The sequence below is a fragment of the Sorex araneus genome, chromosome 4 (genome assembly GCF_027595985.1).
Source record: "Sorex araneus isolate mSorAra2 chromosome 4, mSorAra2.pri, whole genome shotgun sequence".
Taxonomy (NCBI): Eukaryota; Metazoa; Chordata; class Mammalia; order Eulipotyphla; family Soricidae; genus Sorex; species Sorex araneus.
The window spans coordinates 191,126,773-191,153,262 of NC_073305.1; the positions used below are offsets into that span (position 1 = coordinate 191,126,773).

The following is a 26,490-nucleotide window of genomic DNA, read 5'->3' on the forward strand; positions in this document are numbered from 1 at the left end:
GCGAGATAGTCTCCATAGCTTGCTGGGCTCTCCGAGAGAGGCGAAGGAATCGAACCCGGGTTGGTCTCGTGCAAGGCAAATGCCCTACCCGCTGTGCTATCGCTCCAGTCCTCTGTGCTATCGCTCCAGCAAGATTGCATCGTAATCTTGGAGAATCTCCTTGCAGGGGGTGCTGAAATAAATTATTCTGTAAATAGTATGTTCAAGCTGCTTGTCTGAAAAATAGCTTTGTTCTACCCTCAAACATTTTTGGGGGGAACATACTCAGCTGGGCTCAGGGATCACTTCTGCCAGGACTTGAGAGACCATATGTTGTGTCAGGGACCAAACTTGGGTGGGTAGAATGCAAGGCAAGCACCATATCTGCTGTACTTTCTCTCTGGCCTCTCTAACCTCAAACTTAATTACTGCTTCATTTGCAAGTTCAGTTCCATGTAACATTATTTTCTTCAGAAATTTGCAATATAAATTTGTTAAGATTTTCGATGCTATTCTGATTGATTTCCAATCCCTTAAATCCTCTGATCATTGTCTTTTTCTTCATTAAATCTTTTACCCCCACCAGGTGGGAGGGGGGTGGAGGGCACTGGGCCATACTCAGCGGTGCTCAGGGCTTTCTCCTGACTCTGTGCTCAAGGATCACTTGTGGTGTGCTCGGGGGACTGTTGTATGGAATGCTGGGGATTGAACTCAGTCTGCCACAAGTAAGGCAAGCACCTACCTGCTGTACTACCGCTCTAACCCTCATGGAAATTTTTAAAGACTTTTTTTCTTACCCCCCAAATTCCTGTGAGGATGAGCCTTAGTGTGGCTCTTTTTGTTGTGCTGGTCTCTGGGGGACCCTTTCCATATGAGAGTGTGTCTTTTATATCTGGAAATTTCTTGAATTATTATTTTTTCTTTTTGGGTCACACCTGGCAATGGACAGGGGTTACTCCTGGCTCTGCACTCAGGAATCACCCCTGGAAGTGCTCAGGGGACCATATGGGATGCTGGAAATCGAACCCGGGTTGGCCGTGTGCAAGGCAAAAGCCCTACCCGCTGTGCTATTGATCCAGCCCCTTGAATTATTTCTTGAATAATTTCCTTGTCTTCATTTCGTCTGTTCTCTTTCCTGTAATTCTTATTTTTCAGATGTCAGACTTACAAATCTTCTAATTTTTCCCACTTTTATTTCTCACCATTTTCTTTTGTTCTCAGAGAAATCATATTTGTTTTCTATTTTTTGCAGCAATATTTAAGATTGTTTTCTTTGTTTCGTTTTGTTGTTTTTCAGGAACTCTTATTTCTCAGTGTGCTTTTATAGACCTATTTCCTTCATGCATGGATGCCATGTTATCTGCAGACTGATCAAGGTTTTATAATATAAACCAAGGTTTGATAGTTCAGGTAGGTAACATGGTTACAGCAGTGTTCGTGGTTACAGTGTCGATGAAGAAAACCATGGCCAGCATCTGCCCATGGCCTGCCACCGCTGCCTCTTTTCACCTCAATCAACCTCTTTATGATCTAACCCAGGCCTAGGGTTTGTCATTGGTAACCAAGTTTTGTTTTGTTTCGTTTTGCAGTCACACTCAGTGGTGCTCAGGGCATATTCTTGGCTCTGTGCTCAGGAATCACTCCTGGTGGGATTCCGGAGACCACATGGGGTCCCGGGGACTGAGTCCAAGTCAGCTATGTCTAAGGCAGTGCTTTACCTGGTGTACTATCTCTCCAGCCCCAGTCACCAAGTTCTTAATAATAACATTTTTCTCCATTCTGGCTTCTGCCTTTCTGTTTCTTTCTCCCCAGAGGTCACCTGAGCATGTGTGCTGTTGCTGCTCCTGGGAAGCTCCGTGGGGTGGGTGAGGGTTGCAGAGCCAACCCTGGGCTCAGTCAGCCCTCTTCCCTCAGTCTGGCCAAGTCCCCTCATCCCATTGGCATCCCCCGCTTCTCTCTGCTGCCACTTGAGTTTCCACTTTGCTTCCTGAGTTTGCTCCTTCAGCCTGATGGAGATCTACCTCTTCTCTTCCCCATCCAGGTGCAGCTGCTTCTAGACATCCCATCTGCTGCCCAGCTTCCTCCCCGCCCTTCCCCACCACCCAGCTCTGTGTTTCCTCTGCTACAGCAGGGTCTCCTCAAGGTCAAGATTGTGCCTCACCCTTCTCCATGCAGCCCCAGGCTCCATGCCAGGCACGGAGAACTGTGTGTGCATCTGATGTAGGGGAACATGTCCATGGGAAAGAAAAGCCTTGATGCCAAAGGAGACAGCCTTCCCAAGTTATCCAGCACAGAGAGGTGGTGTCACTTCACCTCGGTGCTTTATCTGTCAGGTGCTTTTTTGTAAGTGACTGAAGGAAACTGAGAGACTGTTTCCTTAGAAGTGTTCAGTCACCTGACTTTCCATGAAGTCCCTAGTTCCTGGGGGCTCACAGCAGTCTCTGAGATGTGAACAGTGTGGGAAGAGAGGTTTTAAGATGCACCTTAACAAATTCAGCATCGCTCATTTATGAAGTTTATTAATAATTTACTTTAAAAAAAATCTAGGTTGGTTTCTGCGTTGTTCTTTTGTCATCACATTTGACTGCCAAGATACTCTCTTGGCTGCAGGTAAAGGGTGCGTTGCAGCTAAAAAAAATGTTTGTGCCATTGCTGATATCTGATGTCCTCAACATAGCTCTTATAGATCTTAAGTCTTAGGGGAATTAAAAAGTGGTAAGGTCGCTGCTCCCCACCCAGACAAGATCCCAAGCAGCCACCCACGAATGGCTCCTCCACTCCTGAATGGCCATGATCCCAGAGGCACACAAACCAATTTCGGAACCCAGCGGCTTCTGGCAGAAATGCTTCTAGACTGTGAACTAAGCTATGGCTCCATGCTGCTCCGGACTTAATTACTAACATACCAGAAATCCAAAACCGTGCGGCTGCAATAGTGGCTGTGCGACATCATATGCTCTTCATTATCAGCAATAGAAAACAAATTATCAAATGATGACTTTTCGGCAGGTCTGATTGTTGGGGGAAAATTCCAAATAATAATAGTGGGTTTTCTGTCAAACCATTGAATGTAATCAAAGTAAAGAGAGAGTGAAAATCATCTACCACACAGGCAGGGTTGGGAGTGATATGGGGGGTGTACTGGGGTTCTTGATAGTGGAACATGTGCACTGGTGAAGGGATGGGTATTTGTTCATTGTATGACTGAGACTTAAACCTGAAAGCTTTATAACTATTCTCACGGTGATTCAATTAAAAAAAAAAAATGGTAAGGTGGTGGAACTGAGGCCAAACACAAGGTGGAACCCTGTGTGATCGATCGGGTGTCACCATGCACCTGTAGCCTCAGTGTCCCGACCGGGACCTCTGCCATAGGAAAGCGTGAGGGCCTAAGAACCAGTGCACGGGCAGAGGCGCTCGCCTGGCACAGGGCCAGTGCGCTTGGCTTTTTCACAGCCCTCTTGCTCGTCCCCACCTCCCTGCTCCCAAGGACAAGTGCCAGAGAGCGACTGCGTCGTGGCCCCGGGGACCCTGCGCTGCGGACAGCGGGGCCACAGCAGGAGCGAGCACCGTGCTGCCAGATCGTGCCTTTGGGCTAGCCTGGGCCTGAAGACGAGCTGGACACCCTCAGCCAGCCCGCCGGGACTGCAAGTCCCTCTGCAAAACCACGGGTCCGAGCTCGGTGCCTGGCCCGCCAGTAGGCAGCAGCCAACGGCGGACGCCCCGCGGTTTCCGAGGCAACGGGGAACGGGTCGCGGCCCGCGCCTGCGCAGTGCACCTCAGCGTGGCCCCGGAGCGGGGCTCCTCTGCGCGTGCGCTGGCCTGCGGGCGGAAGCGGAAGCGGAACCGGGCTGGAAGCGGAAGCTGGGCGGGGGCGGCGGTGACGGCGGCGCGGCCGGGCGGGCGCGGCTCCAGGTAGGACGCGCTCGGCTCCTGACTCGGACCCGCGCCCGGCGGGGCTGCAGTGTGGTCGGGGCGGCCACCCCGTCCCCGCGCCTCCACTGTCCACCCGACTGACCCGCGTCGCGGCCCCTGCGGCGGACACCGCGCTGCCCGGCCAGGCTCCGCGCCCCTGCACACCTCCCCGAGCCCCTGCACCCCTCCCCGCGCTCCCCGCCCTCTCCGCCTCTGCACCCCTTGCACCCCTCCCCGCCTTCCCCGCGCCCCTGCACTCCTCCACGCCATCCCCGTGCCCCTGAACTCCTCCCTGCCCTCCCTGCGCCCCTGCACCCCTGCACTCCTCCCCATCCCCTGCGTGCCATCCCCGGCCCTTCCCCGAGCCCCTGAGCGCCCTGCCCGCCTTCCCCTAGCTCCTACACCCCTCCCCGCCCTCCCCGAGCCCCTGAGCGCCCTCCTCGAGCCCCTGTACCCCTCCCTGCCCTCCTCGCCTTCCCCAAGCCCCTGCACCCCTTCCCGGCCCTTACCTGAGCCCCTGCACCCCTCTTCGTCCCACCCCGAGCCCCTGCTTGCCCTCCCCGGCCCTTCCCTAAGCACTTTCACGCATCCTTCCCTGCGCCCCCACACCCTTGCACCCCCTTTCCCTGCACCCCGCACCCTTGCGCGCCGAGCTCCTGCACCCTTTCCTCTGAGCGCCATTCTTCATTCTGCCGTCCTCTGTTTCTGCGCCCCTTCACAGCCCATCTGCACCCTGTCTCCACCAGCCCCACTGTGCCCCCTGCTGCTCTTGGAGGCGCTCCAACCAGGAAAACCCTTTTGTGTGTGGAAATGTCAGGGTCTGTGGTTTTGTTTCGTTATTTTCTAGTTCGGGGCCACACCCGGTGGTGCTCAGAGCTTGCCGCTGGCTCTGTGCCCGGGGATCATGCCAGGACTGTGGGAGGGGCCATCCGTGGCGCCAGGCATCAAACCCAGGTCAAGCGTGTGCTTTCTCTCGCCTGGAGATGGCTGTTTTAGGGTTTTGGTCAGTCCATCCCTGCCCCTCGTCCTGTGCAGCTGTCATTCTTGTGTCACATTTACTGTGACACACACAGGAGTCAGGCCTCAACCTCTCTCACAGCCAGGGGACAGCAGAAGACCCAGGGCGAAATCTGTCTTTGGTTGGGGCCCATACCCAACAGTCTGAGAGCCCCACTGCCAGCCTGGGGCTTGGGGACTGTGTTGTGCCAGGGGTCCGGCCCAGGGTCACAGCCAGGAAGCACACAGCCTAGTAATGGGCTTTTTAGAGAGAGCAGCTCTTTACTGCAAAGCTGCTGCCATCGACTTCTGCCTTGGCGTTTGTGTTCCTCCAGGCTTGTCTGCTCTCCCTCACCCTCACCTCACCCCTGCCCCTTCACCTGTGTGTGCTCGTTCTTGAGACTTGGAGAGAAGATGTAAATGGTGGAACAGATGAAATTCTTCCTGTGCCCTGACTTTCGTTTGCTCTGTCAGGGAGGTATGCTACTGGGGAAAAAAAAAGGGTTTCAAAGATTTAAGACAGTGTGTGAATGCATTTCTGACTGTCATAGAAGTAACACATCATTTTCACAAGTAAATCAGTAGTGTACAGAGATGAGTCATTTACCTTCATTCACTTGAGACTGTTGCTGGACAGAACTGCCATCTCCTGAACACCCTTTTCCTTTATATAAAAATCACTCCGTAAAAACAGAGGAATCCAGCTCAGCTCCTGCCTCGGAGTGTCCTCTGCGACATGGCCCCAAGATGTCCTGCGTGCACGTCCCTCGCCTGTGTGCCCAGCAGCCGCGCTCCTGCCTTCAGCTGGAGCCTCACCAACTGCAGCATCATAAAGTCGTTTGCACTGTAAAGCCTTTTCGAACCAGGACAAGAGGAAAGGGATGAGTTTTCTCCGTAGTCGAGTTTGTCCACTAGGCATCAAAATACCCTAATTAGGAAAGAAAACTTTCTGAAACATTTCCTTGCCTTCTTTAATTTGGGGGTGGGGTAGGGGGGTTACAGGGGCTACCCCTGGCAGCTTGTCCTTGCAGGGCACCAGGTCTGCGTTGTGGTGCTTGCGGACATGCTGTGCTAAGGGCTGAACTCAGGACCCGCTTGGCAGGCCTGGGCTGGGCTGAGGCCTCGCCTGTTTCCGCTGTCTTCCCAGCTCTTCTCCCACTTCTCAACGACTGCTGGATGTGAAGTGAACCTCCCCAGTGGTATGGAGTCAACATTTGGACAGTGGCTGTTAGTTTGTAATGTAGTTAGTGTTGGACTTTTCCTGGCACAAATGGCTGTTTTCCTGATTTGGGCGGTTGTGTTTTCCCTGTGCCAAGTGCCAGCAGGTCTGGCCGCTGTCACTCAGCTTCCCGAGGGCCTTTTCTCCACGGGCCTGAGGGACTAACTGTGAGCCAGGGCTCTTCAGCATCTGTTTTGACTTCTTCCTCCCGCTACTGGAGACAGAAGGAATGAGGCACATCTTTCTGCAGGTGTGCGTGTTTTCCTCCTGTGCTGAGTAGCAGTGGCTCTCCCATTGTGAGGGGCCTTAAAGAGATGCCCAGAGTTAGCCAGAGCTTGTGGCATTCCCTATGCTTCAGTTAGGACCCCAAGGCCAGGCGCACCCTCAGCAGGGTGAGAGCTTGGCTGGGTTCTGCAGACGTTGGGTCCCAGCTCTGCTAGGCGCTACAGAGCAATTGAAAGGCATCAGGTCCCGGTGGGCTGTGGCTCAGTGAAAGGAACAGGGATCGGAGGCAGATGGGGACAAATCCCAGCTTCAGTGGGACTTGGGCAGGTGTTTTAATGGCCTGCACTGCTGGCTGCCGCCCAGCAGCCCACTCGCCCTGCCCCCTGGCTGGCAGAGCCGTGGAGTTGAACAAAACTGGGCCTGTGCCAGGGGCTGGAGCAGTGTCTGCTCTTGGCTTCTAGACTTTTGGGTCAGCTGCACATACACAGAGTGTGCTTGGAGGCACTTTGGCCTATGTGACACCCCAGACTGAGCCTTTCCCTCCTTCTGGATGCATGTCTTGGTCAGGGACTTCGTCCAGATCATCGCTGTGTCCACATCTACCAGCCCCTGGTTGCAGCAGAGCAAATACTAGTTGGATATTTCTGAGCAAATACGGAGGTTTAGATCTGAGGCCTGGAGTTCAAAGGTTTTTCCTGTCCCTCTTTGTCTCTTGTGGAGGGGAGTATCACCGCATCCCTGCAGGGGTCCTGAGAAGGCCCTGGACCCTCTGCGTGATGCATGCATTTCTCCCCGTGGCTTTTGGCTCTGTCCCCTTCCTGTGCTCTGGGATGCAGTGGCCGCAGAAAGCCTTGGGGCCTGAGTGCCGCGTGTCTGGCCACCATCCCTGAGCAGTGGCTCCCCCAACCCCCAATTTTTCATGTTTAAAGAATGTATGACAGTTAAGTTGTAGCTTAAACTGATAAATAGAACCGATCCTATATACCTTAATAATTCTAAGAAGCATGCCTTTGGGGTTTTAAAAGCCACCCCTTCCTGTTCTTCCTCAGACCCCCTCCTCCACCCAGACAAGCTCTTGACTACCGGGACCTCCACTCGGGGTTGATGTTTCTGCTGGATGTGCCCTGCGCTCGTACACCCCTTTCTCTTCTACAGCTATGCCCACGTGACTGTTGGTCATCGAATGACTCTTCCTTTCGTAGAGGTAGAGGGTCAGGGCCTCTATCCTGGTTGTAGCTCTGTGTCTTCTGCGGTGAATGACATAGAAGTTCCTTACTAAATAGGTAAACTATTTCAAATAGAATTCCTTGGGATTGTAGAAGTAGTACAATGGTTAAGACACTTGCCTAGCATGTGGCCGACCTGCTTGATCCTGGGTCAGACATGGTCTCCTTAGCACATGTGGTTCCCCAAGCCCTGCCAGGAGTGATCCCCAAGCATAGAGCTGGGAGTAAGCCCCGAGCACAGAACCAGGAGTTATACCCAAGCACAGAACCAGGAGTGAGCCCCAAGCATAGAGCCGGAAGTGAGTCCTGAGCACAGAACCAGGAGTGAGCCCCGAGCATAGAGCCAGGAGTAAGCCCCAAGCACAGAACCAGGAGTGAGCCCCAAGCATAGAGCCAGGAGTGAGCCCCGAGCACAGAACCAGGAGTGATGCCCGAACATAGAGCCAGGAGTGAGCCCCGAGCACAGAACCAGGAGTGATGCCCGAACATAGAGCCAGGAGTGAGCCCCGAGCACAGAACCAGGAGTGAGCCCTGAGCATAGAGCCAGGAGTGAGCCCCGAGCACAGAACCAGGAGTGAGCCCTGAGCATAGAGCCAGGAGTGATTCCTGAGCACAGAACCAGGAGTGATCCCTGAGCACAGAACCAGGAGTGATGCCCGAACATAGAGCCGGGAGTGAGCTCCAAGCACAGAACCAGGAGTGAGCCCTGAGCATAGATCCAGGAGTGATTCCTGAGCACAGAACCAGGAGTGAGCCCTGAGCATAGAGCCAGGAGTGATTCCTGAGCACAGCGCCAGGAGTGATCCCTGAGCACAGAGCCAGTAGTGATGCCTGAACATAGAGCCAGGAGTGAGCCCTGAATATAGAGCCAGGAGTGAGCCCTGAGCACAGCGCCAGGAGTGAGCCCCGAGCACAGAACCAGGAGTGATGCCCGAACATAGAGCCAGGAGTGAGCCCTGAACATAGAGCCAGGAGTGAGCCCTGAGCACAGCGCCAGGAGTGATCCCTGAGCACAGAGCCAGTAGTGATGCCTGAACATAGAGCCAGGAGTGAGCCCTGAGCACAGAGCCAGTAGTGATGCCTGAACATAGAGCCAGGAGTGATCCCTGAACATAGAGCCAGGAATGAGGCACGAGCACAGAACCAGGAGTGAGTCCTGAGCATAGAGCTGGGAGTGAGCTCCAAGCACAGAGCGAGGAGTGATCCCTGAGCACAGAGCCAGAAGTGAGCCTCGAGCACAGAGCCAGGAATCAGCCCCGAGCACAGAGCCGGGAGTGATCCCCGAGCACAGAGCCAGGAGTGAGGCACGAGCACAGCTGGGTGTGGTCCAAAAAACAAATAAATTACTTGGTATTGTTGAAGAAAACAGTGTCAGTGGGCTGCTACTGCATATGGACAGCCCTGTTTGCACAAACTTCACCTGCCTGGGGCCTGGGGTGTGGTTCACTGGCAGGAGTGCCCCCTTGGCTTCAGGGAGCTGTAGGTCTCGTCCCTGCCAGGCACCGCTGGGCATGGCCTGAATAAAACAACAGTGAAAGAATTTCGATGGTTACCAGAATGTACATTTTGTTTGACTTGCACCTGGGGGTCCAAGGGTTGCCCCAGGGAAGAGTCTGGTGTTTCAGTGGTAGTACCGGGTGGGATTACTCTGTGATAGCTGCTCTGTGTGAGGCTAAGGAACGTGTCTGCACTGTGCCCCTTAGAATGATGCGAGGGTCTCGGGCCAGACAGCTCAGCCGGCTGAGCACATGCATTGTCATGGGAGACCTGGGTTTAATCCCCAGCACCACCAGCTATGACCCAGAAAACAAGATAAAAAAGGTGCTGTCAGAGAAGGTGATGATGAATTGGGATATGTTCATAATTAAGACTGTAGTGTCTTATAGAAAAGTCTTATAGACAAAGGAAGTTAGAATGGTCAGAAATGTGTTCTTTTGCGGCCTGGAGCAGTTGTAAAGCAGGCAGATGCTTGCCTTGCATATGGCTCTCCCGGGTTCAATCCCTGGCATCCCACGTGGTCCCCTGAGCCCCACATGAAATGATCCCTGAGCACAGAACCAGGAGTAACCCTTGAGCACTGCAAGGTATGGTGCTCAAACAAACAAACAAAAAATACTCTTGAAATGTTAGATGTATCACTATCTTTGGAAGGCGAGATTGCGAGTGGGCTTCCCTTACCCGTTTTGTGTTTTTTCTCTGATTTTTTTTTTTTTTGCAGAGAACATCATGACTTTGGGGGTGGGGTCTGTTGTATACTGGAGGTTGAGTGGGCGAACCCCTGAACTCTCCCTGGCCTCTTGGACATGACTTTATTATTATTTTTTTGTTTAATTTTTTGGTTTGGGACCACATTTGGCAATGCTCATGACTTACTCTTTGCTTCGAACTCAGGGATCACTCTTGGCGGGGCCTGGGGGCCACATGGAGAGCTGGAGATCAAGCCTGGGTTGACCAGGTGCAGTGCCAGTGCTTCCCTCCGTACTGCTGCTCCAGCCTGGACATGACTATTCTTTGAATCAGGAAAAGAGCTTATTCTCCGCAATAGTGTGGAGCAGATAGTAATGTCTTGGAGCTTTTAGCCCATGTTCTTCCTTCACTGTGTTGAAGGAGGACCTCTTAAGTTTCGCCTTTTTAGGCAGATTGGGGGTTGGGTGGGAAGGAAAGGTAATATGCCACCCAAGGGCCTGAGTGCTGGTGCTCCCCGCCTGAGGCTGTGTCTCCGTGGCTGACCCTGAGGCTTCTGTTGTGGGAGGTGTGTGTGGTGAGTTCTCACCCCTCCTGAACTCTGAGTGTCTCAGACCTGTTGGGAATCACGCTAGTAGGTGCCCCAGCAACTTCCTCTGGAGCCTTCCTGTGGCCGTTGGGCTGTAGGGAGAAGGCAGCCATCCCGGGAGGGAGATCCAGCCCTGCTCCTTGGAGGGTCTGTCTGCAGGGAGGCTGAGGGCTTCAGCCTACCTGCCCGCTACCTGAGGGGCTGGCATTCAACTTGGTCCCTTCTTTGTCCCCAGTTGGAACCTATAAACTTAATGGTTCCCAGTTTCTCTTACAATCTGCCCTTTGTTTTCCTGTTTGTTTTCACTCACAGATACTTCTTGGCCCTCCCAGGCCGGACCCCGTGGCTTGTGACTGCTGCTGGCAGACTATTTGGGCAGAAAGACTCCTGCCTCATCAGACACACACGGTGAGGGGCTTCAGGATAAGCTGCAGGTAGAGTGAGTGAAAATGTATGGACATTCTGACCCGCCTACAGGCCTGTGACTGTCTGTGCAATAAAACTCTGCACTACTCTAAGCAGTAAAAGGCTTAAAAAACAGGGAAAAAAATCAAAGAATGCTCATGCATATTTCATTTAAGCATTTCGTGTCACAGCAAACAATTCCCTTTTAGAGCTGCTCCCTGCTCTGAAAGTGCTGAAATGCTGCAGGTTCCCTCTTCCCCCACCAGTCACAAGTTCCTGAATCTTTGCCAAATCCACCCAAACTTTCCTTTGTAAATGTTGTAGAGTAACACTCCTGAGGTAATTTGTGATTTGGAATGTGAGAGCTTGATGGTATGAAGAACAGTGGAAACAGCACGTGTTTAGTTAAGGTGAACTCTCATTGTCGGGTGAGAAAGGAAGAAAACATTTGAATAAAATAAAACAGAGGCCCGGCCTGGCTTCTTATAAAATAAGGAGGAGAGTACTTCAAAAACACAGTGTTGACACTTGCAGTTTTAGACAGAAAATAAAGAAAACAAGTGCCTTTTCATCTGATTGCAAGTGCGGCACATGGCCTGACCTCTGGGTACCTGGTGGCCCAGGTACATGAATCTTCCTCAGTAGACCTTCATCAGTTCACGCATCACGGTGGGTACGGGAATGTTTTTGAAATTATTTCCTGTTGGTTGTTTCCTTTCAGGCCCCTGCTAGTGCTGCGTGATGGGTGTGAGAGGTCTGCAGGGGTTTGTGGGCAGCACGTGCCCACATATATGCACAGTGGTGAACTTCAGAGAGCTGGCAGAGCACCACCGGAGCAGGCACCCTGGCTGCCCCCCGACCATCGTGGTGGATGCCATGTGCTGTCTCCGGTACTGGTACACGCCTGAGTCCTGGGTCTGTGGTGGCCAGTGGAGAGAATACTACTCTGCCCTGCGGGAGTTTGTGAGGACCTTCACAGCTGTCGGCATCAAGCTGATATTCTTCTTTGATGGCATGGTAGAGCAAGATAAGAGAGAGGAATGGGTGAAGCGGAGACTCAAGAACAATAGGGAGATAGCTCGGATTTTCCATTACATCAGGTCACACAGGCAGCAGCCAGGCAGAAATATGTTCTTCATACCCTCGGGACTGGCCATATTCACACGGTTCGCTTTGAAGTCTCTGGGTCAGGAAACGCTTTGCTCGCTGCAGGAGGCCGACTATGAGGTGGCTTCCTACGGCCTCCAGAACAACTGCCTGGGCATTCTCGGGGAGGATACTGACTACTTGATCTATGACACCTGCCCCTACTTTTCCATCAGCGAGCTGTCCCTGGACACTCTGGAGACAGTCATGCTCTGCAGAGACAAGCTCTGTGAGAGCCTGGCCCTGCGCCGGACCGACCTTCCTCTGCTGGCCTGCTTGCTCGGCAATGACATCGTCCCTGAAGGCGTTTTCGAGAGCTTCCGTTACAAATGCCTGTCTTCCTACACGGCGGTCCGTGAGAACGTCGACCGCAGAGGCAGTGTCATCTTGGCTGTGGCAGACCACATCGCTCAAGTTCTTCGTCTGCACCAGGGAGAGAAAAAGCTAGAAGAGATGCTACCATTGGGACAGAACAAAGCTCTTTTTTATAAGGGACTGGCATCTTATCTTTTGCCGGGGCAGGAATCTCCATGGCTTTTCCAAAAATCCGAAGATGTGATAACTTTGAACAAAGAGGTAGTGCCCACGTACACACACCCTGAGTCCAGCAGGCAGGAAAGCTCTGAGGGCCACCAGCAAGAAGTGCCCGAATGCAGGCAGGGTTCCTTGGGAGCAGTTTTTGAACCCCAGCAAGAAGTTTCTCTGCCTGTGTACTCTGAATCCAAGCAAAAATCACCTTTAGATACAGAACCTGAGTTTGGGCTAGAAGCTGAAATGAAACATGAAGACCTTGTGAATATGGAGCCTGAGACCCAGCCCCAAGTCACCATGGTGTCAGACCCTGAAATCTTAATGGTATGTAGATGTGTCCACTCAGATCTACCACTGTCCCATTGTCATCGATTGCTCGAGCGGACACCAGTAACGTCTCCATTGTTAGACTTGTTACTGGTTTTGGCATGTCATATATGCCACGGGTAGCTTGCCAGGCTCTGCCATGTGGGCAGGATACTCTCGGTAGCTTGCCAGCTCTCAAATCTCCCATGACTGGAAATGTGTTCATAGATGTACTTGTCAGTGAGTAGCTCACTGCCTGCGGCTGTATGTGGTGGGGAGGGATCTGGGAGTCGGGTGAGGAAGTGTGGAACACATCGAGAAAGCAATTTTTAACCAGTCGTTGTGGGGTAAGGTGCGTCTCCAGAGAAGTTTTCAGTACAGGTGGAATTGGAGCCAACTCTGATGCAGTTCATTTTGAATTAGCTAATCGAGGGTGAGGCAGGAATCTGGTGTTCACTTTTGAATCTGGGTCACTGGGTGCAGAGTGGTAGAGGAGTTGGCTGGAGCTTGGGGTATAAAGAGAGAAACATTCGGAAAAGGTAGAGTGTAGGCAGCCTTGGAGACTGCTAAATGTTACACGAGGTTCTTGAACTTAATTCTGACATTCATATAGAACCTTTTACTTTTTTTTTTTTTTTTTTTTTATTGAATCACCAAGTGGAGGGTTACAAAGTTCTCAGGATTATGTCAGTTATACAATATTCAAACACTCTTCCCTTTACCAGTGCCCATCTTCCATCACCAACCCCCCCAGTATATCTGCCGCCACCTCCCACCTCCCTAGTCCCCACCCTTGTACGTGATAAGTTTCACTTCATTCGCGCTTATCTCGATTACATTCCATGTTTCAACACACAACTCACTACCGTTGCTGGGGTTTCCCCCCAAAAAGAAAAAGACAGTCCTATTGCCAATGAGGCATTTGATAGTTCTCCATTACTAAGAATATAGAGATATTAAGTCCTGCTGTTTGGGGGCTGGAGCGATAGCACAGCGGGTAGGGCGTTTGCCTTGCACGCGGCCGACCCGGGTTCAAATCCCAGCATCCCATATGGTCCCCTGAGCACGGCCAGGGGTGATTCCTGAGTGCAGAGCCAGGAATAACCCCTGTGCATCGCCAGGTGTGACCCAAAAAGCAAAAAAAAAAAAAAAAAAAAAAAAAAAAAGTCCTGCTGTTTGTTACATAACTTTTCTTTTTCCCCCTTGCCCCGCGCCACCGAGTTCACGCCTGTTTAGTAATCGCCACGCTGTCTGACAAAGGGAAAAAAAACCGAAGAGGATGGTTATTTCCCGTCATCAGCCGGCGTGGGGCTCTGGCTTAGTTGATAGTCTAGTAGAGTGTCTGCAAGCAGTTTCTGGAACCAAAGGTCTTGCGCTGATATCGGCTCCGGCTCGAGATACCACCAGCGTTCCGCTGGTCCATGTACCTAATTTTTCCCCTTATTTCCCATTCCCACGCCACCAGGTCTGTTTGCTTAATGGACATCACACTATGTTTGACACCACACCACGTTTCTTCCCGAGAAAGAAGGATATTTCTTCTCAGCCGGCGTGGGGATATAGCTTAGTTCAGTCAGAGAGATGGCTACCATTTTGATTGCCTTCAATATTTCAACAAAATACTTACTATTCTTGTTAGGATCACCCACAAAAGTCCGACCCATTAAGAAGGAACCATTACATATTGCTGATACTAAGATGACATTAGGTCGCGCGGCCGCAGTAGCTACTGCGGCCGCGCGGTTTTGGGTTTCTGTCTAAAGTCCAGGGAAAAAGTTGAAGGAGAGAGAGAGAGATTTCCGCACGGGGGACCTGGCGGAAACTCTCAAGTCACATACTGCAGGTTGCTGGTGGGCTGCTGGTGTCCCAAGCAGCTTCCTCCTCTTCGTCAGTCATTCTGGGGGTGCAGGCGCGGAGAAATGGGAAAGCCCACGTGGCTGCACTCTCTTTAAGTGTCCGATGTGGGCGGAGACCGGTACTTCCCCGCCCTCGATCCCCCGCCAGCCGCGCCGCGCGTTTGGGTGCGTCTCTCCGTTTTGTGCTCAGAGAAGTGGGGTAGATGCTGTGCTATGCCCCGGAGAAGTTGAGGGAAAGAGAAAGAGATTAAAGAAAAAAAAAAAAAAAAGAGAAACGCCGGTCCCCCGCTCGGGGGACCTGGCGGAAACTCTCAAGTCACATACTGCAGGTTGCTGGTGGGCTGCTGGTGTCCCAAGCAGCTTCCTCCTCTTCGTCAGTCATTCTGGGGGTGCGGGCGCAGAGAAATGGGGCAACCTTTTACTTTTTTTTTTAAATGGAGGGCTGCCAATTATCCATGTTGTATTTGGTTCTGTTGTAAGTGAATTCTGTATATTATCTCATTAACCCGCCTAACAGCCCCTTGAGACAGGCAGCATTTTTGCGTTGCTGATGAGATGGTCCAGGCAATTCACAGATCAGTTTGGAACCAAACTTCTGTCCCTCAGAGAACCCTTGTGGTGTCTGCATTGGAGACTGAGCGTTTAGCCAGCACCAGTGTAGGTACTCTCTGCCTTTCCTCGTCATCACTCACTCCAGGTCTGGTTCCTGTCTGCTTCCTGGGCCTGAGGCTGAGCTTCTGTGTGTGGGCGGCAGGACAGCGGCACACTCTGCATGGCCTCCTGAACAGCTCTCCTCATCCTCGGTCACACATTCCTGATCGTGGCACACCCCCCTTCCCTCAGAGCCCTTCTTTGGGTGGCAGAACCAGCTTCTCTTTCTCACCACAAACTCTGCGCTAACTTCTTGAGTATTCAGTGGGTCATTCCTTTGTCTTATATCTTTATTATTTAGTTTTGGGGGTCATATGCAGTGGTGCTCGGGGTTGCTCCTAGTGCCATAAATTTGCAGTGCCGAGGCCCAGACCAGAGTTGGCCAAATACTGCCCGGCACCTCATCACATTCCTCCGACACTCTTAGACCTTAGTTTGTTTTGTTTGGGGGCCACCCGGTGATGCTCAGGGCTGACTCCTGGCTCTGCCCTCAGGGATTAATCCTGGGGCTGCTCAGGAGACCCTATGGGATGCCAGGGACTGAACCCTGGTCGGCCACATGCAAGGCCAACGTCCTACCTGCTGTACTAATGCACCGGCCCTATCTTAGATCTTCAGTGTCTCTCTGTGGTGTGTTCCTGCACACACTTACATGGCTTTTCCTGTCTTGAAAGGCTTTCATCTCTTCCTCTGTCACATTGTAGCCAATCAGCTAACATTGATAGAAAATTGCAGTGGAAAAATAGAACCAGTGCTTTAAGAGTTACAGATGAAAAAGTATTAGTTATTCTACCTGGAAACATTTTTAAGTCTTTCATAGAGGAAATTATAGCTTGGAAATCTGGGAAAGGGTAGAATTGTGGGAAGTATTGCAGCTAAGTACTGCGTAGGACAAAGGCCCATTTAGAAGTATGTGAGGAGATTTAGTGCTTGGAGCTGGGAAATAGACAGGAGTGTAGAGAGTGGACCGATAGATCTTGATGGGCCTCACTGGGATCCCCAAGTGCCAGAACCCAATTCCATTCCAGGCCCCACGTGGCTCTGTGGTTGTCGTAACCGCCACTCACTGTTCCGGTCATCACCCCTTTGCTGTGACTTGCTGTGTCTAGGGTAAGTGGTATTGTCTGCACCCTTGGGTCCTCAGTGCCAGAGGGTTGTGTGTCTGCTTGAGGCCGGCCTGGTGCTCAGCCACCACGTCTGCCCTGCCTCTGCCTCTGCCGATGCAGTGTTCTTGGGGACCCCCGATAATTCACAACCCCATTCTAGCTCCTCCTTTCCTCCCAGCCCCTCCTTAGCCTCTGTCTCTGTGACTGAGTGTCTGTCTTCTCTGGGCCGCACCTGGTCTGCAAGGCCTCTTGCGTAGGGCTGTGCTTAGCACAGCAGCCACCGTCAGCGGGTCCTTGGGGTGGGAAGCAGGGTTGCCCCTGAGTTCTTTGCAAGGGTAGTTCTGCACTTGAGAGGGTTAGGGTGGAAGTTTTGTGCTCATTGAGGAAGTGTTGAGTGTCCTTAGCAAGGCTGTGAGCATGTGTTTGTTTCTGGGCTGAATGAAATAGCTGTTGTAGTTCTTTCTTTCCAGCTAGAAAGGCAGAACGACGGCCGGAGTTAGGAGAATGCAGTGGGAAGAGACAGAAGCAGTTTCTGGAAGTGTCTGGAAGTGAGACACTGACTCTTGTCTGGAGCTGACGCCCTGTCCTGCATCTCCAGGGGCGGGTGTTGTCTTAGCTGGGAAGAAAGGACAGGGCCATCACCCTCTGACACACAGAGCACCCCAATCTCCGAGTCCTGCTATGTGTGGCTGAGATACTCTCCACGTAGAAGACTATGTGCAGTGGACTATGAAAAGGGTGACCTGGGCTGAGGAGAGGCTGGCACCACACGTGCCCCTTCCAGCCCCCAGGAGATACCCTGAGATTAAGGGGGGATGAGGAGGAAAGAACCCCTCGTGGGCTGCTCTGTGGTTTTAGGGTCATTGTCTGGAGGGAGGGAGAGCAGCTGAGGTGTGGTCTGCTCTCCGGGAAGCCTAGACAGGCAGGGCAGGGCCAAGAGTCCCTGGTGCTAGGGCAGAAGTGCCGTGGGGAAGCAGTGCACACTCCCTGCCCTTCCTGGGCTCTCTGCCTGAACTCTTGGAAAGCAGTTTTGAGTTTAATCATCCCAGACTTTTCCCTTCCCATGTTTCTGCAATTCCTTTCAGCTCTGTCTGATAAGTGACCAGACTTCAGTCAAGGCTGGTGTCACCCCTGGGCATGGCTGCCCTCAGAAAGACCCCGCTGCTGCCCTCCCTCCCAGCACAGCACCTGGGGGATGAGATTTGAGAAGTTGTGGGGTTCATATAGCGTTGTGAACTGAAGTAACACTTAATTTAGAATGTGTTTTGGATTTTTCAGATACAGAACACAGAAACGAGAGCAGTCAGTTGATGATACTGATGTACTTAAGGAATCAGGAGAATAAGCATGAGAACCTGTGTTTGCACAGGAAAGGGGATTGCACCTCAGGTTCTGTGCACTTGCCCAGACTGAAGATTTGCTAGTAGGGTACTTATGTAGATTAATTTGTCAAGATGCCAATCTTTTGAAATTAAAAAATGAGAAATGGAAGAGGAAATAGGAAAACAAATTGGAGCACTTCTTTAAAAATCATGAAGTACACGACGATTCCTGATATATCAGGACACTCAGAGAAATCGTCACTACAGATTTTACTATGTTTTTAGTTAGGCTCCATGATTCACAGTTGCTCATGATAGGGTTTCAGGCATACAGAGTTCTAACACCAGTCCCCCCACTAGTGTAAACTTTCTCTACCAAAGCCCCCAGGTTCCCTCCTTCCCCCAGCCTTCCTCTCAAAAGGCACACTTAAAAAAATGGGAGGGAGGGGCTGGAGCGATAGCACAGCGGGTAGGGCGTTTGCCTTGCACGCGGCCGACCCGGGTTCTAATCCCAGCATCCCATATGGTCCCCTGAGCACCGCCAGGGGTAATTCCTGAGTGAAGAGCCAGGAGTAACCCCTGTGCATCGCCGGGTGTGACCCAAAAACCCAAAAAAAAAAAAAAAAAAAAAAATGGGAGGGAGGGGACCACACCTGGCAATGCTCAGGGTTATTCCTGGCTCTGTATCTTGTGGCTCTGCTCAGGGGATGTGGGATGCTGGGGATTGAACCCGGGTTCAAGGCAAGCCCCCAACCCCTCTGCTGTTTCCCAGAAAACACATTTTTAAGTTGCTCTAGTTTTGATCTCACAGCTGTTGGCGCTGTGGATTAAGTACATACCCATGCACTCAAGGCTCCTGCCCCTGCCCTGTGTACTCTCTGCCTCGTTCTCCCTCCTCGATTTCTCTCCTTCCCTGTCCTCATTTCTGGCTTTGGTTTGTTTTTCTTTTTTCTTTTTGGGCCACACCTCACAGTGCTCAGGGGTTACTCCTGAGCACTCAGGAATTACTCCTGGTGCTGCACTCTGGAATCACTCTTGGCAGTGCCAGGGGAACCATATGGGGTACTGAGAATCAAGCATGGATTGGCCACATGCTAGGCAAGGCCCTGCCTGCTGTGTTATCACTCCAGCCCGTGTCCTTCTCATTTCTGTTACCTAGAGCCAGGAAAGTCTCGGTCTCCCCTCTTTGATACCTTGCGGTTCCCTCCTGTTATTCCATACACCACAGATAGGTGAGAGCTCTCTCTGTTGGCCCCTCCAGGTTCTTCACGTACTGTGATACCCAGTTTCACCCAGGCTGCAGTGATTCTCATGATTTTATCAGTTCTGGCAGCTATATTGTATTCCATTGTGTATACATAACACACTTTCTTATCCACTCCTCTGTCATGGACACCTGGGTTGATCCCATGTCCTAGCTGCTGTGCTAAGTGCTGCAGTGAATAATGGGGTGCATGTGACCTTTTGAATGAATGCATCTGTCTTAGGGAGCACGTGGTCTTTGTTGGTTCGTATCCAGTAATAATCTTTTTTTTTTTTTTTGCTTTTTGGGTGACACCCGGCGATGCACAGGGGTTACTCCTGGCTCTTCACTCAGAAATTACTCCTGGCAGTGTTCAGGGGACCATATGGGATGCTGGGAATCGAACCCAGATCGGCCGCATGCAAGGAAAATGCCCTACCTGCTGTGCTATCGCTCCAGCCCCCGTATCCAGTAATAATCTTAAAACCCTTTTAAAGTTTTTCTAATGTTGAAGCCACAAGTCTTGCCTTGGAAATAGGCATTTGTCAGGTATCTGGCGTAAAGTAATTAACACTGCTTTCCATGTATTGACTCCATGTACTAATAGGTCTGTTAATTTGGCACTTGCTTAAGACTTTTATATATGAAGGAACTGGGAAGCATAGATTAAGATTCAAGCCTAGAAATGAATTAGCATGAATAGGACAACTGACCTATGTTTATTTTTTATTTATTTATGTCTTTTTGCTTTTTGGGTCACACCCAGTGATACTCAGGGGTCACTCCTGGCTCTGCACTCAGGAATTACCCCTGTCCATGCTCAGGGGACCATATGGGATTCTGGGAATCAAACCCGGGTCGGCCTCGTGCAAGGCAAACGCCCTACCCACTGTGCTATCACTCCAGCCCCTGACCTATGTTTAAATATGAAAAACTCTGATGCAATTTTTCATGCTTTGAATTACCCCAATAGTCATTTTGTTTGGGGTCCACACCCAGCTCTTTGCCAGGGGGCTGCTCCTGGCAGTGCCAGAGATTGACCCTGCCCTCAGCTTCTAGCATCTTCCAGCCCCTAATACAACATTTCAAATGCCTTTAGTGATAGACTCTTTGGATTTACATTTTCAGGAATAACTAGATGAATTTATTCCTTTACAAATGAAAGTACTCATCATAGGAAGGTAAGTTCTATGTAGGTTGGGGCAGGAGAGATAGTACAGTGGGTAAATCAGGTTCAATCCCCAGTACCACAATCCCCAGTACCTGAGCCCTGCCGGGAGTGATCCCTGAGTACGGAGCCAGGGGTAAGTTCTGAGCACAGCTGGGTGTAGCCCCCAGATCCAAACTAGAAAAGACACTTTGGTTATTTGAGGCCTCTGATGGTAACTGGTTAATAAATAGACAAGAAAGTGGTGTTAACTTGAATTATGTATCTCATTATCTGCTGTGAGCAGCGGCTTGCCGACATTGCAAAACAAAGAGATGTGGGCTTGTGGGAAGTCACTGAACAAAGGCAGCAGCATCTGTAGACCAGGAGGAGTGTGCGGATTATTGGGGCCACAGATGAGGGGCCACAGTCTCTAGGCCAGTAGGGGCCGCAGTCTGGACACCAGTAGGGCCACAGATGAGGGGCTGCAGTCTGGGTACCAGTAAGGGCCACAGATGAGGGGCTGCAGTCTGGGTACCAGTAGGGCCACAGATGAGGGGCCGCAGTCTGGACACCAGTAGGGCCACAGATGAGGGGCTGCAGTCTGGACACCAGTAGGGCCACAGATGAGGGGCCGCAGTCTGGACACCAGTAGGGCCACAGATGAGGGGCTGCAGTCTGGGTACCAGTAGGGCCACAGATGAGGGGCCGCAGTCTGGACACCAGTAGGGCCACAGATGAGGGGCTGCAGTCTGGGTACCAGTAGGGCCACAGATGAGGGGCTGCAGTCTGGGTACCAGTAGGGCCACAGATGAGGGCCACTGCTATGGACCGGAGTCTGTGGAGCCATGGTAGTCATTGGGAAAGGGAGAAAAGAACTTACGGGGAAGGAGGCCTGATTGGTGGCCCTCGGGAGAAAAGGGCCCTGTGGACAGGACTGTGGAGCACTGGGAGCAGAGGCAGGAGGTGCTGAGCTCCCCGAGTTCCTGGCACGGGTGGAGGTGTGGTTTGGGGGTGGGGCTACTGTGCTGGAGGCGAGGTGAGGTTCAGGTGGCCGAAGACCGTGAGGTCTTCTTGGGAAGCGGCGTGGGGAAGTCTGTGTCAGTGTTCGAGGAGGGTAGATTTGGGGTGTCAGTGATGCGGAGAGCGAGCTGGAGCAAACAGCAGGCAGGCCAAGTGGGAGCACGGCTGCTCTCGGAGCTGAGGCGTGCAGTTCTGTGAGGCAGTCGGAGGAGCCGCCAGTCCAGTCTGAGGGACAGCCTTCCCCTGGAGAGAGCGGTGGGCGGGGGTACGCAGCCCCGTTCCCTCGAGCACAGCCAAGTGATGGTGACTTCAGAGTCAGGACTCAGCCCTGCGTGCCGACAGACAAAGGCCAGCGGGGGACGGAGAGCCGCTGGCTCTGAAGGCTCCTGTTCCGTCTTCGGGGAGAGTGAGCTGTGCTTTCTCTTGAGCAGGTGGCCCGAGCCCGGCACGTGCAGGCGGAGAGCTACCTGGTGTACAGCGTCATGACCAGCGGAGAGGTCGAGTGCAGCAGCACCCTGGAGGACGCCCTGGACCAGGCGCTGCCCAGCCAGGCCTTCGTGTACCGCCCCGTGCGGCAGCGCGTGTACTCCCTGCTCCTGGGCCACAGCGTGGGTCAGTGCCCTTGTCTCCGCGCAGCCACCCCTGGGTGCTAGTACAGTTCTCTGCATGTTGGTGACCTTTTTTTCTGAAAAAGTTTTGAGATTTTTATCACCCTTTATGTTGACAATTTTCTCTGCTCCTCTTCTCTGTTTTCTGTTTTGGGGTCACTCAGAAGTAGGGTCACCCCCGACCCCTGCCTAACTGTCAGCTGCCTAGGTGCAGGCTGTCCCTTTACATTGGCCTATGCTTACTGACTTTGCTTTTAAAACCATGCTTGTTAACAAAGAGACTCTTTTGTTACTTTTGCTGTTGGGCCACAGCTGGCAGTGTTCAGGGCTCACTCCTGGGGCTGCCCTCAGGGATCACTCCTGGTGGTGCTTGGGGGACTTTATGTGGTGACAGGGATGGCACCTGGGCCATGCACATGCATGGCAAGTGCCTTACCCACTGAACTCTTTCTGGCCTGAGGATTTTTATTTTCCTGAGTAGGCTGTGCTTCAAGCCCCTAAAAACTAAACCTTCCAAATTAAAAAATGAATCCTCCCAAATTCCTTTTGTTGCCTAGAGAAACAAATTCCTCATGTGGGCCCCGTAGGCTTCTGTCCCTGAGCTCATCGCCGTCTGATTGGCGTTATATCCTTGGATGATCGTTTTGCGTGCCTTCGTCTGGGTACGGGACGAGTTGGTGGGGAGCGTTACAGCAGCCTTTCGCTGCTTTGGGCAGAGCAGTGGTGCGAGTGAGTTGGGTCTCCTTGGAGTATGTTCAGCCCAGTACCTTTTCAGGTATATTTGCATTTAACAAGGCATCCAGGTCTCGTGATCATTTCACACACTAGTGGGACCCACTCAGTGACAGTTGTCACAAGGCCAGATTTCTGGCAGGTGGGAGACCCTCTAAGTGAGACTTAAAATAACTGAGCTGAGTCCCTGAGCTGAGTCTGGTTCTCAAACCTGCACAGCTGTAGGTACCGCCGGTCCCAGCAGTGAAGCTCTAGGTCACAGACACTGAATCGGTATTTTGATGCTGAAGGCCCCTAACTATAGTGTATGGACAGTTGATATACAGGTGTTCCAGTTAACCACTGTACTTTCCTCTTAAGGAAGCACCGCCCCTTCCCTCTGTTGGTGCTGTTGTGGTACGGTATGGGACGGTGCACGCAGGGTTGTGGGGCCTCTCTCGCTTATTGGGGTTGTACTTCAGGCCGTGGTGCTCACGGGAGCCACAGTAGCTAAACTTAGAGGCCGTGGTACTCTCTCGAGCTGCAGGTGTGGCTCACAGGAGCTGTGGTCTTTGGTTGCTGTGCTGGCACACACCTAGCTGCCAAACAACCAAAGTTCATGAGCAGTGCAGGGATCTCAGCAGAACTGCCAGGGGAAAGAAGAGACAGAGACAGAGATAAAGAGACTGACAGAGACAGAGAGATAAAGAGAGACAGAGACTGAGACAGAGAGAGAGGAGAAAGAGAGCAAGAGAGACCAAGAGAGACCAAGAGAGGGATGGAGAGGCAGAGAGAGACAGAATTGGAGAGGCAGAGATGAAGCAATCAGCAGACTGAGACAGAGACAGAGACAGAGATAGATAGAGACAGAGATCAAGGGACAAAAAAAGACCAAGACATACTGAGACTGAGGTTGACAGAGAGAGATGGAGACAGAGAGACCAAGACGGAGACTGAGGCCGACAGAGATTGACTGAGAGAGACTAAGAGCTTCTCGTGAGCACCAAGAAACCAAGGGTCTTGGTTGTCTTGGAGCTCACAGTTGGTAGTGGGGCCCCTGGACACAGGAGGTGGCTTGGGAAGGGATAAGATGCCTTAGGGACATTCAGGGAAGACTGAAGACTCTTGTCCGTGTGGGAGCAGACACCTGGCTGGGACCCAGAGGAAAGGGGAACCTGCCCGCCCTGGGCAGGGGAGTGGGCTAGGCGGCCCCGTGTGCAGGTGGGCAGGCCGTGGCTCTGGGGCCAGAACGAAGCGGAGCTCAGTGTGACAGCTGGCTGTGCCCTGGGGAACTGAGTATAAGCAGGGCAGGGCCCGGGGAGTGGCACCCTGGACTTTGCCTGGCCTTCTCTCAGAGGGTCTCTTTAAAGCAGCAGAAACCCTAAATGAGGGGGGGAGACACAGAGACTAGGTCAGGAGCTTGACCTGAGCCTACACTGGGGGGGTGGCCAGTTTAGTCCAGGCCCCCTGGGAGAAGCAGGGCAGCCGGGGCACTTGCACTTGGCCTGCGGTGCTGGTGACTAGACAGGTACAGAGGGCTCCCACAGGGCTCCCTAGGGTCTTGGGGAGGGAGACTCCATGTTGACCAGACTGCCTGGGTCACCCGCCCTTCCCGCACCCCAGGAGCCATTGCTCCTGTTGGAACGAGTGACTCGGGTCACTGTGGTCTGGGGTCCGAGCTTGCTGCGCTCCTGGCTGAGCTGGTTGCCACCCTGTTGGACGTAACAGACCGTACCCCACGACAGAGTTTCTATGTCCACCCAGATGGCACTGATGTCTGCCCTACCGTCAAGGAGTGGTTTGTGTACGCTGGGAACCCCCTGCAGCAGCCGGACCTCGTCAGGCCACTGCAACTGAACATGCCAGGTAGGCTTTCCGTGCTGCCGCCCGTCTGCCCCCGGGTGGCCAGCCAGATGCCTCTGTGTGGAAGCCTGCTTTCTCAGCTCTTGATTTGCTCACAGCATGGCCCGCGGTGCCCGTGACATCACAGCAAGGCCTGCGGTGCCTGTGACATCACAGCAAGGCCTGCAGTGCCCGTGACTTCACAGCAAGGTCTGCAGTACCTGTCATGTCACCGCAAGGCCTGCAGTATCTGTGATGTCACAGCATGGCCTATGGTTCCTGTAATGTCACAGCAAGGTCTGCAGTACCTGTGATGTCACCGCAAGACCTGCGGTATCTGTGATGTCACAGCAAGGCCTATGGTGCCCGTGATGTCACAGAAAGACCTGCAGTGCTCATGATGTCACAGCATGTCCTGTGGTGCCTGTGATGTCAGACAAGGCCTACAGTACCCATGGTGTCACAGCAAGGCCTACAGTGCCTGTGATGTCACAGCAAGGCCTGCGGTGCTCATGATGCTGACCTCTTCCCTCAATCCTATTGCTCTTCTTACCTTTTCTAAATAACACTACTTCACAAAAACCAGCAGCAAAACCATTGCATTTCCAGAGCTGCACACGTGCTGGTCTTCATTTCCTGCCTGGTATAGGAGAATGTCTGATGCGGTCTTAAAGCAGCAGCAGAGTGACCGGGCTGTTAGCAGGGAGAGGGGTGGGGGCAGAGCTGGACTTTGCTCCTGTTCAGGGCTGGCGGCAGGGAGGGGGCGGGGGCGGGGGCGGGGCTCTGTGAAGGCCACTCCACTTCTGCTGGATCAGAAACTGCTGGGACATTTTGATGAGCTGGAAAGGGATGACCACGACAGATACTTGAACTGAGGAAAGAAGCTTTCTTTCCATGAGAGGTATCTTGAAACAAAATCTAAAGGGAAGGGAAGAAACTGGCCTAAGAGGTGGAATAAATCTTTCCATTGAGTTTTCAGTCTCTGGAAAAAAAAAAAAAGGAATCAGTTTAATCAACTTAATCAATGGCTGAATAACTAGCAATACTCCTACATTATTAAAAATAAAAAATCAAGGGGGGCTGGAGCGATAGCACAGCAGGTAGGGTGTTTGCCTTGCATGCAGCTGACCTGGGTTTGATGGACCCATATGGTCCCCTGAGCACCTCCAGGAGTAATTCCTGAGTGCAGAGCCAGGAGTGACCCCTGTGCATCGCCAAGTGTGACCTAAAAGGCAAAAAAAAAAAAAAAAAAACCAAGAATCTATTCTATGACTGTAAAGGATAGTGCTTACTGAGAGGCAGCTGTGCTCTCCCATTTATTTTTAGTGACTTTTTTTTTTAAGACACTTTCAGAATTTCTGACTTCATTTTTATACACAACATATCTTTTCGTGGTACAAGGAATCAAACATAGCCCTTTCCACATGCAAGTCAAGTCAGCGATTTTACCAGCAGCCCACATTCATGACCTGGCTCTTCATGACCTCAGGAGAATATTTGAGTTGTGAGCATTATTAATTTATTCTGTAGACCATAAAATGTGGTAATAAATGCCAGGGCCATATAGTTACCAGAGGCTTTCTGGGCCTTACAGAAGCATCCCATTGTGACACCTCAGACTGCACGTCAGTCGGTGCTTCCTGTGACACCTCAGACAGCACATAAGGCAGTACTCTGCTTCCTGGGACACCTCAGACAGCACATCAGGCGGTACTCTGCTTCCCATGACACCTCAGACTGCACATCAGGCAGTACTCTGCTTCCGGTGACACCTCAGACAGCACATCAGGCGGTACTCTGCTTCCAGGGACACCTCAGACTGCCTCTCAGTCGGTGCTCTGCTTCCGGTGACACCTCAGACTGCACGTCAGTCGGTGCTCTGCTTCCAGTGACACCTCAGACTGCACGTCAGTCGGTGCTCTGCTTCCCGTGACACCTCAGACTGCCTCTCAGTCGGTGCTCTGCTTCCAGTCTGCTCCCTGTCCCTGTGTTTCCCTCCCGTCCAGCCACCGCATATGACCTGCAGCCTGTGGTCTGTCTGGAAATGGATCCTGAGCTGTTACTTGTGGATGATTTAGGCTAGACTCTCAAGTTAATGCTTATGTTAGAATGATACAAAATGCAGGATTTTAAGACAAGAAAAGACTCTAAATGATTTCTGCACCAAAAGGGTGGTGGACCATGCAGTTTCTTCTGTCCTGTTGGATGAGCCTTTGCCTCATCAGGACAGGGAAACCTGAGCTGCAGATGCAAAATCTGC

General features: G+C 52.2%; 1 protein-coding gene across 6 annotated transcripts in view; it reads left to right on the top strand.

The window, feature by feature from the left end:
• Positions 1–3,788: 3,788 nt before the first annotated feature.
• The window catches only part of FAM120B (family with sequence similarity 120B), a 56,931-nt gene continuing 34,229 nt past the window's right edge, over positions 3,789–26,490 (top strand). For 3 of the 6 annotated variants that reach the window (XM_004617270.2, XM_055134555.1, XM_055134556.1), the window contains exons 1-5: positions 3,789–3,894; positions 10,646–10,741; positions 11,460–12,739; positions 21,501–21,681; positions 24,153–24,254. In XM_004617270.2, the coding sequence (XP_004617327.2) occupies positions 11,480–12,739; positions 21,501–21,681; positions 24,153–24,254 (1,543 nt within the window). In that variant the 5' untranslated portion in view covers positions 3,789–3,894; positions 10,646–10,741; positions 11,460–11,479. Of the gene's footprint in view, positions 3,895–5,235; positions 5,369–10,645; positions 10,768–11,459; positions 12,740–21,500; positions 21,682–24,152; positions 24,255–26,490 lie in introns of those variants that run through there. The other 3 variants (XM_055134554.1, XM_055134553.1, XM_055134557.1) reach the window with 3 other exon arrangements.